Source organism: Pristiophorus japonicus, chromosome 15 (genome assembly GCF_044704955.1).
Source record: "Pristiophorus japonicus isolate sPriJap1 chromosome 15, sPriJap1.hap1, whole genome shotgun sequence".
NCBI lineage: Eukaryota > Metazoa > Chordata > Chondrichthyes > Pristiophoridae > Pristiophorus > Pristiophorus japonicus.
The window spans coordinates 137,611,536-137,628,681 of NC_091991.1; the positions used below are offsets into that span (position 1 = coordinate 137,611,536).

At 44.2% G+C, this 17,146-nt stretch overlaps 1 protein-coding gene across 3 annotated transcripts in view; it reads left to right on the top strand.

Annotated features, from left to right (window-relative positions):
* Nucleotides 1-15,418, top strand: part of lyrm1 (LYR motif containing 1) — a 50,576-nt gene extending 35,158 nt beyond the window's left edge. For all 3 annotated transcript variants that reach the window (XM_070900960.1, XM_070900958.1, XM_070900959.1), the window contains exon 5: nucleotides 15,236-15,418. In XM_070900960.1, the coding sequence (XP_070757061.1) occupies nucleotides 15,236-15,349 (114 nt within the window). In that variant the 3' untranslated portion in view covers nucleotides 15,350-15,418. The remainder of the gene's footprint in view (nucleotides 1-15,235) is intronic.
* The last annotated feature ends 1,728 nt before the right edge of the window (nucleotides 15,419-17,146 follow it).

Below are 17,146 nucleotides of genomic sequence, written 5' to 3' on the forward strand. Positions count from 1 at the left end.
CAGGTTCTGCAAGTGTTCGATGGTGTCCCAACCTGTAATCAATATGTCATACTGGAAAACCACGGTGCGCGGAACCGACTTTAGCAGATTCTCCATGTTCCTTTGAAAAATAGCCTTGGCCGATCGAATCCCAAACGCGCGTCTATTGTAGATGAACAGACCTTTGTACGTGTTGGTGCAGGTGAGGCCTTTCGACGATTCCGCCAGCTCTTGCGTCATGTAGGCCGAGGTCAGGTCCAACTTGGTGAACGTCTTCCCTCCTGCCAGCGTCGCAAATAGGTCATCTGCCTTGGGTAGCGGGTACTAGTCCTGCAGTAAAAAACGGTTAATCGTTACTTTATAGTCCCCACAAATTCTGACCGTGCCATCGCCCTTGAGAACCGGAACAATCGGACTGGCCCACTCGTTGAGCTCAACCGGCATGATGATGCCCTCTTGTTGCAGCCTGTCCAGCTCGATCTCCACTTTCTCCTCGCATCATGTATGGCACCGCACGTGCCTTATGGTGGATGGGTCGTGTACTGGGAACCAAGTGGATCTGCACCTTCGCCCCAGCGAAATTTCCGATGCCTGGCTCAAACAACAACGGGAGCTTGTTCAAAACCTGGGCACATGAGGCGTCGTCGATGGACGAAAGCGCTCGGATGTCGTCCAAGTTCCAGCGGATTTTTCCCAGCCAGCTTCTGCCAAACAGTGTGGGGCCATCTCCTGGCACAATCCATAGTGGTAGTTCGTGCACCACTCCATCATAGAAGACTTTTACTGCTACAATGCCAATTACAGGGATCAGCTCTTTAGTGTAAGTTCTCAGCTTGGTATGAATAGGGCTCAGCTTGGGCCCTTGTGCCTTGTTGCACCACAGCCTCTCGAAGGCCTTTTTGCTCATGATAGACTGATTTGCACCCGTCCAATTCCATGGATACTGGAATTCCGTTCAGTTCAACTTTTAACATGATCGGTGGACATTTCGTGGTGAAGGTATGTACCCCGTACACTTCTGCCTCCTCGGTTTGAGTCTCTAATTCAATTTGATCCTCCATGGATCGGTCTTCCTCTGCAACGTGGTGGTTTGCAGCTCGTCTGCACATTCGCTGGAGGTGTCCCATTGTTCCACAGCCTTTGCACGCATAGTGTTTGAAGCGGCTTTAATGGGCTCGATGATCACCTCCGCAGCCCAACAAGTTGTTAATTGCCTCGCATTCACACTTGATGGCGGACTCTGAGTCATCTGAGGTCGTGCAACTGCAGGCGTGTATGTTCTGCCATATGCATTCCTGCCTGAAAACGATGTTACTTTGTGTACAGTACTTGCTGATGCATCTTTATGCTGCAAAATTTGTTGGTGTTATTACTGGTGGTCATAAATGCCTGGGCTATCGTTATGGCTTTGCTCGGTGTTTCAACAGTCAATAGTTTGCGAAGAATAACCTCATGCCAAGCACAAACACGTCTCTTAGCATTTGCTCCAGAAATCCAACGAATTCGCAATGTCCTGCAAGGCGCCTTAGTTCGGCGACATAGCTCGCCACTTCCTGGCCTTCAGACTGTTGACATGTATAAAATCTATACCTTGCCATCAGAACGCTCTCCTTCAGATTTAGGTACTCCCGGACCAGCGTACACTGTTCTTCATATGATTTGGTTGTTGGTTTCACCGGAGCAAGAAGATTCTTCATGAGGCCATAGGTTGTTGCCCTGCAGACAGTGAGGAGGATCGCCCTTTGTTTGGCAGTTTTCTCATTCCCTTCCAGCTCGTTGACCACGAAGTATTGGTGGAGTCGCTCCATGAAGGCTTCCCAATCGTCACCTTTTGAGAATTTATCCAGAATACCAACAGTTCTCTGCATTTTCGCGTGATGGTTCATTATCTATTACTCGTCGCCAGTTGTTATGTCTCAAATAAAGTAATGTGACTGAGTAAGTGTGACCTTAGTCTCTTTATTCTGACTCCAGAGTGCTGGCACTGTATGGGAGGCCTGCTTATATGCAGTACTCCCAAGGGATGCTGGGATCCCTTGGGACTCCAACTGTGATGCACCTTCTGGTGGCAGTAGAATGCTGGTTACAAGGTGTTGCATACATAACAAACTACTAAAGGGATTGTTTGTGGAATCAAAACCTTTCCTGTTGTTTTTCTTGCTACATTGCTAATTCCCCCTGGTTACTCTAAATATGAGTAGAACTAAATATATACAGTCCTCAGGAGAGTTGAGATCACTCCCAGATCAATTCAGTTCTTGAGCCTTAGACAGGTAGATAGTTTGGAGGAGAAGCATTAAACTGCATACTAGCATCAGGGAACTGAGTTATGAAGAAAGACTGGAGAAATTTGGGCTCTTCAGCCTGAAAGGAAGTGATTTGAGTAGTGACCATAGATGAATGCTTTACTAAATAAATTAGAAAAGGTAAATCTGAAACAATACTTCAAATAAACCAAGACTTGGGGACAATAGTTCAAACAAGTAAAAGGAAAGTTTAGAAACGTAAACAGAAAATGCTGGAAATACTCAGCAGACCAGGCAGCATCAGTGGAGAAAAGAGCCAAGTTAGCATTTTGGATGTGGACCAATGTCAGGATGTTGTTCTTCACACCGAGTGATCAATACATGGAGTGGACTTTCAAATACGGTAATGGAGTCGAAAACTGGGGCGGGTGGGGGAGCAGCAACTGCATGTTCTTTAAGGGTGGTTGAGCCAAATTAACTTACTCAGCTTTTGGTGAGGGATGTTGGCATCAAAACACAATTTTACATTCTAGAGAGAATACATTAATTTGCAGTCTGTATGAATAAACAAAAAAAGACAGGAAAAGACCATCTGGTCCAGTAATCACATCACATCCAGACAGTTTGCAGCTTCAAGCACAATTAACTCCCGCCCGTCACCCCCCAAATTCTCCGCAAGCAATCGTACCATCTTCTGGGTGAAGCACAAATTCAGAAGCGTGAATTAAAATCCAATTCTGGAATACAAACATAGGTCGGAATTTTTTCTAGGGAGGCGAGTTGGGGGCGGAGGCCCTCCGAGGCGGGCGGGAAACCCAGGAGGCCAGGTTTCCCACAGGCCCTGCTGACTTTAACGACAGCACTTGATTTGCATGTGAGGCCTTGGATTCCTGCCCGCAGCCAACCAGATTGAGAAGCTTGCAGATGCAGAGAGTGAGTGAGGCGTTGGGGGTGGGTGGTGTGGTGGTGGGGGGGGGGGGGGGGGGGGGTAGTAGAGAGTGATTGGAAATCAACTGCGGCTCAGGAGGGGAGGATCACAGATTGGGGGGGGGGTATCGGGGATGGGCTGGGGGTCGGCCTGGGATCAGTGGGGTGGGGGAGAGAGGATCAGGGCTGGCCACCGGAGAATTGTGGCCGGCCTCAGCATCATCGGTGGGGGAGAGGGGAAGGCTCATGGTGAGGATTGGAGGCCTGGAGAGGTGATCGGAGGTCTCATGAGGGTTCTCCGATTGCGGGGGGGGCAGGTTAGGCAGGGACCCTGGATCCAGGAGGTAGGTATAAAGCCACTTACCTCCTGTATGCAGCAGTCCCCACCTTGGTTTAACTGTTGGGTTTCACAAATTGTGTGAAACCTGCCCATGTGCATTAAATTCAAAACGGAGGTTACAAAAGCGGCTTCCAGCCTCATTATAATATTTAAACCGGAGGTAGGTGGGTTGGAGGTGGGATCAGGTCAGGAATCCCAATTTTTAACAATTTAACTGCCTCCATGCTCCAGACCCACCCTTTTTTAAGAGGAAAATTCCGGTCATAATATTAGTTGACAAGTTTTTATACCACACAAATTGGAACTACATTTAAACTTGAAATTTTGGGCCAATTTAGAACAAAATATCAGTCTGGACAGGATTCCAGTTCACATTGCAGAGGTGAAATGAACATGCTGGCCCACTCTCCGCCTCAGTATATATAATATTTATCATCATCATAGGCGGTCCCTCATCGCCAAAAAGAGATGAGTTCATAGGTGTTTCAATGAAGGACCGAATATTACAAGTCCCGAACTACATGTTGAAGGGTGGAAGATGCCTGTGCGTGGATTTTTTTAACGTGTGGTTGCAAACCAGCCACCACATGGGCTTGACAGAGCTAGGTTTTGGTCGTGGCAAGGATTAACTAAGACGACTGGAGACCAGCTCTGCTGCACGGACCTAGTGCACCCACATATTGCAGTGTGTGCTGGCCCATGCTGCCCCTGGGCCCTCGCCTCTTCTGGACCCCGAACTCACGCCTCTCCTGGGCCCTGATCACGTCGCTCCACGATCACTCACCGCTCCTGTGCACCGACCTCGCCGTACCTGCCCAAGCTCCAATCAGCAACCTGGACCTTCATGACGTCCAATCCAGTTGCCCTCTTTACAGCCGTCGCTCTCCAGCACGCGCTGTACCTTGAAGCTTTTTTGAAGGCTTCGACCTGCTGATGGTCCTTGCAGGTCGGGGCCGCCGCGCCGAATGCTGGGTTGGGCCCTATTCAAAGGATATATCACCCAATATATTAATCTTGCATCTGCAAGCAGTGTGCTAACTTTTCCCTTGATAAATTCCTGTGTCTACATTTATAATAGAAAATGTTTGTGTAAACTTGTCACATTGTACTGAAACTCTTCAGTCAAGCACCTCAGTTTCACATCTCTCGGCTTTTCAGCCTGTATTGCAGAGAAACTGCTATTCTCCAGTCAACTCAAGTTCTCTGCTTACCAAGTTGCCACACATTTTGCTATTTAACTATAATGACCTTAAAATGAGGACTGAATTATGTCTGCGCACAATGGTTCAATTATCACCTGCCCTCTTACTCCATTTCACCTATAGACTGCACTTAGCTTGACTCTTCATGTGCAAAACCACAGAAACTCAGTTAGTAATATTTTAATTTTTTTTCATCTGGACGCACTGTTTGTCAACTTTTTCCATTGTAAATTTCTATGTGTATATTCATAATGGAATCTGCCTGTTATCTTTTCACCCTGTAATTACACCCACCCATTGATCTTTCCTTATTTACTTTCAAAATCCTTCGTAATATTAAAAATGAATAAATTAACTTGCATTTATGTAGCACCTTTCACAACTTTGCTGCTGAGTTTCAGCTTCTGTGTGCACATAGTGCTATGTTATAGCAGAACTGGGGGAATCTGCTTGGAGCCTGTATAGTGGCACTGTGTTAACCATATTCTGGTACAGTTTTACCCCAAAAGCCCATCAGGCTTTCTAAGTTACACCTCTGCTTGACACCTCTGATCTTTCTAACATATAATGAAGTTACACTGTAACCTGAATTATCATGAGTGACACCATAGGCGATCCACTCTATCAATTGAGCACTCCATTGAAACAATTTAAAAAAGGATTATTTATATCCATTTACGGAGTGATTCCTGACAACGAACGTACTGGCTTGTATAGCTCTGCAGCCGAGAACCCTCAACCACCCTAGCTTGGCAGAAAACCATTTGTAAGCGCTCAGTAATTAGCATCATCTCTCCTGCACTAATCTGTACTTTCCTGGGACCTTAAGCTTCTGGAACTCATTCCCTCCCTCAATCTTCCCTACCTCCGACAATCTACAGGTGTTTAAAAGCCGAGCTTGCTATCACCTCACCATTACCTAGTCTTCTCGTTCTTTTTCAACCTCTGGTATTACGGTTCTTTGCTCTTCACCTCGCATTATCCATTTAAAAACAATTAACCTATTTTATCACTTGTCCGGGCTGTCAACATGGGAGCTTTTAGGAGAAATGTCTGATTAGAAACACAGAAGCAGATCACAATCCCGTTCCAAACAAGTGGCTCATACCTGATTAAATTCTATAATTCACACAATTAATAAATTAAACACAAATGAACAAGATTTAAAAAAAATATATACAAAAACAAAATACTGCAGATGCTTGAATCTGAAATATTCCTAATTTTGGAAAGTCCAGCGACAACAAATAATATAAACACTGGAACAGCACATGCACAGCTATTTCCGGTTCATTGGCAGCAGTCATGTCCATTTATTTTACACCTACAGCTGCACACTAAATCAGAGGAAAAAATGTAGGACTTTACAGGGGTGTTGTGTTTTTGATTATACTGTACAGTGTAAAAACATGGTCAATATCATTTTGGTCATATTGACTTCTTCTGGACCCTGAAAAGTGGAATCCAACAACTTTGTGTTTCAGTACCACTCCTCACATACAAAAAAACATTGAAGCGTTTTGCAGGCAAAGAAAAACAGAGCAAGAGGGAAAAAAGAGCAAAGTTAAACAATGGGTGCAAAAACAAGATCTAAAAGAATGTTTCACATGGTTTTTGAAATTATTAGTAACTTTGGAAGCATTCCTGCTCATTTCTTTAGACCAAATGCATCTGAAGACCAAGTAAGGTGAAATGTCCAGTTTATTCAGTAATCTGTCTTTACCTCCAAAAATGATCATGACAAACTTCAATATTCTTCATTTGACATAAGAGACTGCTTGGCATCATACTTAATATTAGTAAGTGAATAGGTGCAAGGCAAATGTAAAGAAATAGCACATCAGAAGAGTTCTAATGATGTCAAGCTCCAAACTAAATTACAGACAACTTAAAGCAAGAAGCAAGGTACACCGCCTATATGTGTTGCTGCATATATGACACCACTATTCCTATGGAGATGATTTGGCTAATTGCCCCGTCAATCACTGGAAGTGACTGGGATTGATTTTACGCACTTATTTTGTATGTAACTATTCTCCACGCTGCAATTTTCTGGAGAAATCACCCTGTTTTTATCAGGAGAAATTGCTGTAATTTCTCTCATATTTTGCTGTATTTTGTGGAAACTAACTAGACTCTGTAGACTGCTTGCTGCAGTGCACTGATTAAATAGCCTCTGTTGTTGAGTAAATAGACTTTGCTTTGCAATTTGCTGAGTAAATAGACTATGTTTGAGTCCTGCTATAAGTTCTGCCCTGCCTCCAGCTCATTGGCTGACATAATGGTATCAACTGACACTCTGATGTGTGTTCTAGGTGCTTAATTACACTCTGTCTTATAAATTTATACTTTGGCTGCTTTGTAACACACACAAATGTGGACTCAACAATACAGATTTACAACCACGCATTCCAAGTACCTTTCGTTTAAAATTTCTCACTGCTTAATTTATTCATTTTTTTAAAATAGCAAAATCAGCTAGAAGAAATAATGATACGGGTAAAATGGTATTGCAATGTGTTTACCATGTATATAATGTACAACAATTAAAGCAACATCCTGAAAATCTCTATACTTAACCCCATGTAGTACAATTTGCTTTTCATGTACAAGTTTGCATAAAATATCTCCAAGGCAGTGACAAAACACTTGCCACAACAAATCACTTATCCTAATAATTGCGAAATGTGGCCCTAAATGCCGATAGTAATCATAGAATCATAGAAATGTACAACACGGAAGGAGGCCATTTCAGCCCATCGTGTTCACGTCGGCCAACAAAGAGCTACCCAGCCTAATCACACTTTCCAGTTCTTGGTCCGTAGCCCATCCAAGTATTTTTTTTTAATGTGGTGAGGGTTTTTGCCTCTACCACCCTTTCAGGCAGTGAGTTCCAGAGCCCCACCAATCTCTGGGTGAAGAAATTTTCCCTCCTATCTCCTCTAAACCTCCCCCCAATTACTTTAAATCTATGCCCCCTGATTGCTGACCCCTCTGCCAAGGGAAACAGGTCCTTCCTATCTAGTCTATCCAGGCCCCTCATAATTTTATACACCTCAGTCAGGCCTCCCCTTAGCTTCCTCTGTTCCATAGAAACATAGGAAATAGGTGCAGGAGTAGGCCATTCGGCCCTTCGAGCCTGCACCACCATTCAATATGATCATGGCTGATCATGCAACTTCAGTACCCCACTCCTGCCTTCTCTCCATACCCCCTGATCCCCTTAGCCATAAGGGCCACATCTAACTCCCTCTTGAATATATCCAATGAACTGGACTCAACAACTTTCTGTGGTAGAGAATTCCACAGGTTCACAATTCTCTGAGTGAAGAAGTTTTTCCTCATCTCAGTCCTAAATGGCTTACCCCTTATCCTTAATCTGTGACCCCTGGTTCTGGACTTCCCCAACATCGGGAACATTCTTCCTGCATCGAACCTGTCCAATCCCGTCAGAATTTTATGTGTTTCTATGAGATCCCCTCTCATTCTTCTAAATTTCAGTGAATATAAGCCTAGTCGATCCAGTCTTTCTTCATATGTCAGTCCTGCCATCCTGGGAATCAGTCTGGTGAACCTTCGCTGCACTCCCTCAATAGCAAGAATCTCCTTCCTCAGACTAGGAGACCAAAACTGTACACAGTATTCAAGGTGTGGCCTCACCAAGGCCCTGTACAACTGCAGTAAGACCTCCCTGCTCCTATACTCAATTCCTCTTGATATGAAGGCCAACATGCCGTTTGCCATCTTCACCGCCTGATGTACCTGCATGCCAACTTTCAATGACTGATGTAGGTCTCGTTGCACCTCCCCTTTTCCGAATCTGTCACCATTCAGATAATATTCTGCCTTCCTGTTTTTGCCACCAAAGTGGATAACCTCACATTTATCTGCATTATACTGCATCTGCCATGCATTTGCCTGCTCACCTAACCTGTCCAAGTCATCCTATAACCTCTTAGCATCCTCCTCACAGCTCACACTGCCACCCAGCTTAGTGTCATCTGCAAACTTGGAGATATTACTTTCAATACCTTCATCTAAATCCATTAATGTATCTTGTAAATAGCTGGGGTCCCAGCACTGAACCTTGCGGTACCTCACTAGTCACTGCCTGGCATTCTGAAAAGGACCCGTTTATTCCTACTCTTTGCTTCCTGTCTGCCAATCAGTTCTCTATCCACGTCAATACATTACCCCCAATACCATGTGCTTTATTTTGCACACTAATCTCTTGTGTGGGACCTTATCAAAAGCCTGTTGAAAGTCCAAATACACCACATCCACTGATTCTCTCTTGTCCACTCTACTAGTTAAATCCTCAAAAAATTCTAGAAGATTTGTCGAGCATGATTTCCCTTTCATAAATCCATGCTGACTTGGACTGATCCTGTCACTGCTTTCCAAATGTGCTACTATTACATCTTTAATAATTGATTCCAACATTTTCCCCACTACCGATGTCAGGCTAACCGGTCTATTATTCTGTTTTATCTCTCCTTTTTTTAAAAGTGGGGTTACATTAGCTACTCTCCAATCCATAAGAATTGATCCGGAGTCTATAGAATGTTGGAAAATAGCCACCAATGCATCCACTATTTCTGAGGCCACTTCCTTAAGTACTCTGGGATGCAGACTATCCGGTCCTGGGGATTTATCAGCCTTCAATCCCATCAATTTCCTTAACACAATTTCCTGACTAATAAGGATTTCTTTCAGTTCCTCCTTCTCGCTAGACCCTCGGTCCCCTAGTATTTCCGGAAGGTTATTTGTGCCTTCCTTCGTGAAGACAGAACCAAAGTATTTGTTCAATTGGTCTGCCATTTCTTTATTCCCCATTTACCTGATTCTTACTGCAAGGGACCTACATTTGTCTTCACTAATCTTTTTCTCTTCACATATCTATAGAAACTTTTGCAGTCAGTTTTTATGTTCCCTGCAAGTTTACTCTCATACTCTCTTTTCCCCCTCCTAATTAAACTCTTTGTCCTCCTCTGCCGAATTCTAAATTTCTCCCAGTCCTCATGTTTGCTGCTTTTTCTGGCCAATTTATATGCCTCTTCCTTGGATTTAACACTATCCCTAATTTCCTTTGTTAGCCACGGTTGAGCCACCTTCCCTGTTTTATTTTTACGCCAGACAGGGATGTACAATTGCTGAAGTTCATCTATGTGACCTTTAAATGTCTGCCATTGCCTATCCACCGTCAACCCTTTAAGTAGAATTCTATCTTTAAGGCCAATCTATCCTAGCCAATTCACGTCTCATACCATCGAAGTTACCTTTCTTTAAGTTCAGGACCCTAGTCTCTGACTTAATGAAGAATTCTACCATATTATGGTCACTCTTCCCCAAGGGGTCTCGCACAACAAGATTGCTAATTAATCCTCTCTCATTACACAACACCCAGTCTAGGATGGCCAGCTCTCTAGTTGGTTCCTTAACATATTGGTCTAGAAAACCATCCCTTATAGACTCCAGGAAATCCTCCTCTACCGTATTGCTACCAGTTTGGTTAGCCCAATCTATATGTAGATTAAAATCACCCATGATAACTGCTATACCTTTATTGCACGCATCCCTAATTTCCTGCTTGATGCCATCTCCAACCTCACTATTATTGTCTGGTGGTCTGTACACAACTCTCACTAGCATTTTCTGCTCTTTGGTGTTCCACAGCTCTACCCATACAGATTCTACATCATCCAAGCTAATGTTCTTCCTTACTATTGCATTAATCTCCTCTATAACCAGCAACGCTACTCCACCTCCTTTTCCTTTCTGTCTATCCTTCCTGAATATTGAATACCCCTGGATGTTGAGTTCCCAGCCTTGGTCACCCTGAAGCCATGTCTCCATAATCCCAATTACATCATATCCATTAACAGCTATCTGCGCAGTTAATTCATCCACCTTATTACGAATGCTCCTTGCATTGAGCCTTCAGGCTTGTTTTTTTTAACACTCTTTGTCCTTTTAGAATTATGTTGTAATGTGGCCCTTTTTGACTTTTGCCTTTGATTTCTCTGCCCTCCATTTTTATTGATCTCCTTTCTACCTTTTGCTTCTGCCCCCATTTTACTTCCCTCTGACTCCCTGCATAGATTCCCATCCCCCTGCCATATTAGTTTAAACCCTGCCCAACAGCACTAGCAAACACTTCCTCAGGACATCGGTTCCGGTCCTGCCCAGGTGCAGACCATCCGGTTTGTACTGGTTCCACCTCCCCCAGAACCGGTTCCAGTGTCCCAGGAATTTGAATCCCTCCCTCTTGCACCCTTCCTCAAGCCACGTATTCATCTTAACTATCCTGCTATTTCTACTCTGACGAGCATTTGGCACTGGTAGCAATCCTGAGACTACTGCCTTTGAGGTTCTTTTTAATTTAACTTCTAGCTCCCTAAATTCAGCCTGTAGGACTTCATCCCATTTTTTACCTATATGCACCACGACAACTGGCTGTTCACCCTTCCCCTCCAGAATGCCCTGCAGCCACTCCGAGACATCCTTGACCCTTGCACCAGGGAGGCAACATACCACCCTGGAGTCTGATTGCGGCCGCAGAAACGCCTATCTATTCCCCTTAAAATAGAATCCCCTACCACAAAGAAAACAGACCCAGCATTTGCAATCTTTCTTCATAGCCAAAATTCTCCAGTCCAGGCAACATTCTTGTAAATCTCCTCTGTACCCTTTCCAGTGCAATCACATCTTTCCTGTAATGTGGTGATCAGAACTGCACATTCTGGCCTAACCAGTGTTTTATACAGCACCAATGTTAGTGTCCTCGATCAGGCCAACATCCCCAGCATCGAAGCACTGACCACGCTCGACCAGCTCCGTTGGGCGGGTCACATTGCCACATTGTTCACATGCCTGACACAAGACTTCCAAAGCAAGCGCTCTACTTGGAACTCCTACACGGCAAGCGAGCCCCAGGTGGGCAGAAGAAACATTTCAAGGACACCCTCAAAGCCTCCTTGATAAAATGCAACATCCCCACCGACATCTGGGAGTCCATGGCCAAAGACCGCCCTAAGTGGAGGAAGAACATTCGGGAGGGCGCTGAGCACCTCGAGTCTCGTCACCAAGAGCATGCAGAATGCAAGCGCAGGCAGCGGAAGGAGCATGCGGCAAACCAGACTCCCCACCCACCCTTTCCTTCAACGACTGTCTGTTCCACAGAGGCTGTAATTCCTGAATTGGACTGTTCAGTCACCTAAGAACTCACTTTTAGAGTGGAAGCAAGTCTTCCTCGATTTCGAGGGACTGCCTATGATGATGATATACAGTTCAAGCATAACCTCCTTGCTCTTGTATTCCATGCCTTGACTAAGAAAGGCAAGTATTCCATATGCCGCCTTAACCACCTTATCTACTTGGCCAGCTACCTTTAGGGATCTGTGGTCCTGTAATCCAAGGTCCCGTTGTTCCTCTACGCTTTTCAGTGTCGTACCATTTAATGTGTATTCCCTTGCCTTATTAAACCTCCCCAAATGCATTACCATATACTTATTCGGATTGAATTCCATTTGCCACTGTTCCACCCACCTGACCAGTACATTGATATATTCCTGCAATCCGCAGCTTTCTTCTTCATTATCAACCACACAGCCTATTTTAGTGTCGTCTGCAAACTTCTTAATCATACCCCCCAACATTCAAGTCCAAGTTATTGATATGTACCACAAAAAGCAAGGGTCCCAGCACTGAATCCTGCGGAACTCCACTGGATACAGCCTTCTAGACACAAAAACACACATCAACCATTACCCTTTGCTTCCTGCTTCTGAGCCAGCTTGGATCCAGCTTGTCACTTTTCCCTGGATCCCATTGGCTTTTATTTTCGTGATCAGTCTGCCATGTGGGACCATATCAAAAGCTTTGCTAAAATCCATATACACTACATCATACTCTCATGGCCCTCATCGATCCTGGTTACCTCCTCGAAAAATTCAATCAAGTTAGTTAGACATGACCTTCCCTTAACAAATCCATGCTGACTGTCCTTGATTGTCTTTCCAAATGAAGATTTATCCTGTCCCTCAGGATTTTTTCCAATAATTTTCCCACCACTGAGGTTAGGCTGACTGGCCTGTAATTAATCAGTCTATCCCTTTCTCCCTTTTTAAACAAAGGTACATTAGCAGTCCTCCAGTGTCACACCTGTAGCCAGAGAGGACGGTAAAATGATGGTCAGAGCCTCTACTATTTTCTCTTTTGCTTCTCTTAACAGCCTGGGACACATTTCATCTGGGCCTAGGGATTTATCCACTTTCAAAGCTGCTAGGCCCCTTAATACTTATCTCGTCTAATATTTCACACTCTTCCCCATTGCAAAATCTGCATCGTCCCTCCCTTTTGTGAAAACGGATGCAAAGTATTCATTTAAGAATCATGGCTAAAGTGTATATTTCACACCTTTGTTTCATAGGTTAGTTCCCAGCAGAGAAATTCTGTTAATTAGGTTTGTTGTTTTACAGCCATGCTGTTATGGCGAGATGCAGTGAATGTTTATGGCAGAGGAGCGGCGAGAGATTGTGGCGGAGGTGCGACAGATGAGGGTACGGGGCTCAGAAGAGCCGTGGGCCCAGGGGCAGCACGGGCCAGCCCACACTGCGATATGTGTGCATGCTAGGTCCGTGCAGCAGAGCCGGTCTCCAGTCGTCTTGGTTAATCCTTGCCACTGGACTAAGACCTAGCTCTGTCAAGCCCATGTGGTGGCTGGTGTGCAACGGTCACCAGACGTTAAAATAAATTAATGCACAGGCATCTTCCACCCCCTCAATTGGAGTTCAGGACTGGAACATCGGGTCCTTCATCAAAACACCTGTGAACTCGTGGAAGCAAGTCATCCTCGTTCGAGGGATCGCCCATGAGGATGGGTTATGTGAAGGACAATTGTGTTAAACATAGAAACATAGAAAATAGTTGCAGGAGTAGGCCATTCGGCCCTTCGAGCCTGCACCGCCATTCAATGAGTTCATGGCTGAACATGCAACTTCAGTACCCCATTCCTGCTTTCTCGCCATACCCCTTCATCCCCCTAGTAGTAAAGATAACATCTAACTCCTTTTTGAATATATTTAGTGAATTGGCCTCAACAACTTTCTGTGGTAGAGAATTCCACAGGTTCACCACTCTCTGGGTGAAGAAGTTTCTCCTCATCTCGGTCCTAAATGGCTTACCCTTTATCCTTAGACTGTGACCCCTGGTTCTGGACTTCCCCTAACATTGGGAACATTCTTCCTGCATTTAACCTGTCTAAACCCATCAGAATTTTTAAAGTTTCTATGAGATCCCCTCTCAGTCTTCTGAACTTCAGTGAATACAAGCCCAGTTGATCCAGTCTTTCTTGATATGTCAGTCCCGCCATCCCGCGAATCAGTCTAGTGAACCTTCGCTGCACTCCCTCAATAGCAAGAATGTCCTTCCTCAAATTCGGAGACCAAAACTGTACACACTACTCCAGGTGTGGCCTCACCAAGGCCCTGTACAACTGAAGTAACACCTCCCTGCCCCTCTACTCAAATCCTCTCGCTATGAAGGCCAACATGCCATTTGCTTTCTTAACCGCCTGCTGTACCTGCATGCCAACTTTCAATGACTGATGTACCATGACACCCAGGTCTCGTTGCAGCTCCTCTTTTCCTAATCTGTCACCATTCAGATAATTGTCTGTCTCTCTGTTTTTACCACCAAAGTGGATAACCTCACATTTATCCACATTATACTTCCATCTGCCATGCATTTGCCCACTCACCTAACCTATCCAAGTCACTCTGCAGCCTCATAGCATCCTCCTAGCAGCTCACACTGCCACCCAACTTAGTGTCATCCGCAAATTTGGAGATACTACATTTAATCCCCTCATCTAAATCATTAATGTACAATGTAAACAGCTGGGGCCCCAGCACAGAATCTTGCGGTACCCCACTAGTCACTGCCTGCCATTCTGAAAAGTACCCATTTTATTCCTACTCTTTGCTTCCTGTCTGCCAACCAGTTCTCAATCCACGTCAGCACACTACCCCAAAGTGCTTACATTTGCTGGAAAATTTGGAAAAGAATTGTAATTAAACACTGGAGTCTGCAGCCATATCTCCCCATTCAGGCTAGTGCTAGTGCAATAATGAGTAACTAGGAATTAAAAAGCATAAATTAATAACATTTAAAAAAACTGCAGGGTTGGGGAAAACTATAGAAATTGGAATACATTGTTGGTTAAATTTGGTGATCCCGCACTCCCAGAGGGAGCTGCATTTTATGGGATTGCAGGTCAGAGATGGGCTATAACACTGTAGCACCAATTCTCTGACCTTTGTTCCTGTTGCTTGAGGTTCCCTTGGGAGCACTGAACTTACTCTTATTTCTCAATTTCAAAAGAGGTTATGTGCTATTATATACAGGATATATCAGTCAAAAAACTGGATTAAAAAAGATTAATCTGCATGGTACAGAAAACTGGTAAAATGTGAATGTTATTACAATGCTATTTTTTGAAATAGCTTCATCTCCATAAACTTGTTCCACATTATTTACAGATACATTTACCTCCTATGGGACTTGCTGATAAAAAGGGACGCAAGTTTAAAATGCAAGAGAGGCTGAGGAAAATTGCCAAACCGGTGTATCTACATTCACACGAGGAGACATAATGATGGCTGGGGTCAACAACTTTTAAACTTTTTTTGATCATGTAAATATGATTTATTACTTAAATGGTTCACATTGTATTTTATTTCTATAAGTAAAATTTCAGTTTAAAAATACAAAGCCTCCAGCAAACTGTTTGAATTCGGAAGTTCGTACAGTAAGTAGGCTATGGGACTATCCTGGACCAGAATTTTTTTAACTTTTGTCTATTGGAATATTGAACAAAGTTTTCAATACAAGAACGTTTTGAAAAATGGGACAAATAATGTGCTCTGCTATGGGCTCTGCTTCACCACTTCTGTCCTAGAAATTCAGGAGTGCCCATTTTGGGTCCTTGACCCGCGCACAAATGGACAGGTCCAAGGAACCCCAGATATTAGAACGGTGCTCCGGTACGTGCCCAAGATGGTGAGTGGAAGAAGATGAGGTCGCTGCTAACGCTGCAGTGCGGGTAGGAGCCTGCTGGATAGGGACTTGAGGGTCGGTGATCTCGGGGGATGGGAGATCGGGAGGGTGGTTTAATGTGTGGTCTCATGAAGCAATCCTGCTCCCGCTCCACATTGAGGTAAGTAACTTTTTTTTGTTGGAAAGCGGTGTGTAGGGTTTATTTCCTGGGTGCAGCTGAAGATTGTGCTGACTTCCTCGGGGCAAACCAATCTTGCAGCGGGGACCTCAAGCAGGCGTTAGGCTCTTTTTTGCATATGCAAAGTGCCTAATGCCTGATTTTTAGGCCGATAACTGAACAAGACACTTCCAAGCTCTAAATGGTATTCTTACAAAGGGCATGTCACCACAAGTGGAGGTGGAACTTTCTTGAATTTGCTATATCCCACATTTCCTTGAACTCAGGCCATATGAGTTCATTTGTCTTCGAAGAGGAAGTCAATGTCTGTATAATGTACAAATTATTGTAGGCCAGAATTGAGCTGGTAGGCCACATTTTTTATAAATGTATTCAATTTACTTACACATTCTCTAGACTAAAGTTTTTTTGTTTTAAACAGACGTGAACAGATTCATTGTCAAGAGAACTTTTTTAGTCAGTATGTAACAAGCCCAACACGGGAGGGGGCGGTTCTGGATTTAGTTTTGGGGAATGAAGCTGGGCTGGTGGAAGGGGTATCCGTGGGAGAGCACTTGGGTGCCAGTGACCATAATTCAGTCAGATTCAAGGTAGTTATGGATAAGGACAAGGCTAGACCAGGAATAAAAGCCCCAAATTGGGGAAAAGCTAACTTTGCTAAGTTGAGAAGTGATTTGGCTAATGGACTAGAAACAGCTGCTTGAAGGTCAGAACAGCGGGAGGCATTCAAGGAGGAGATCCGGAGGGCTCAGACCAAACATGTGCCCTTAAAGAAAAAGGGTGGGAATAACAATTCTAGAGCCCCCCTGGATGTCTAGGGACTTACAGGAAAGTATAAAGAAAAAAAGGGAAGCTTATGTCATAAACTGACGGCTAAATACTGTAGAATCACTGGAGGAATATAGGAAGTTCAGGTGAAATTAAAAAGGATATTAGGAATGCTAAGAGAGAGCATGAAAAATTCTTGGCAAGTACAATCAAGGAAAACCCAAAGATGTTCTATAAATATATTAATAGCAAGAGAATACATAAAGAAAGGGTGGGGTCTATTGGAGACCATGAGGGTAATCTGTATGTGGAGGCAGAAGATGTGGGTCTGCTTCTTAATGGATACTTTGCGTCTGTTTTCACAAAGGAAAGGGGCAATGTAGATGCTGCTGTCGAGGAGGAGTGTGAAATTCTGGACGACATAGAGAGGAGGTATCGGGGGGTTTGG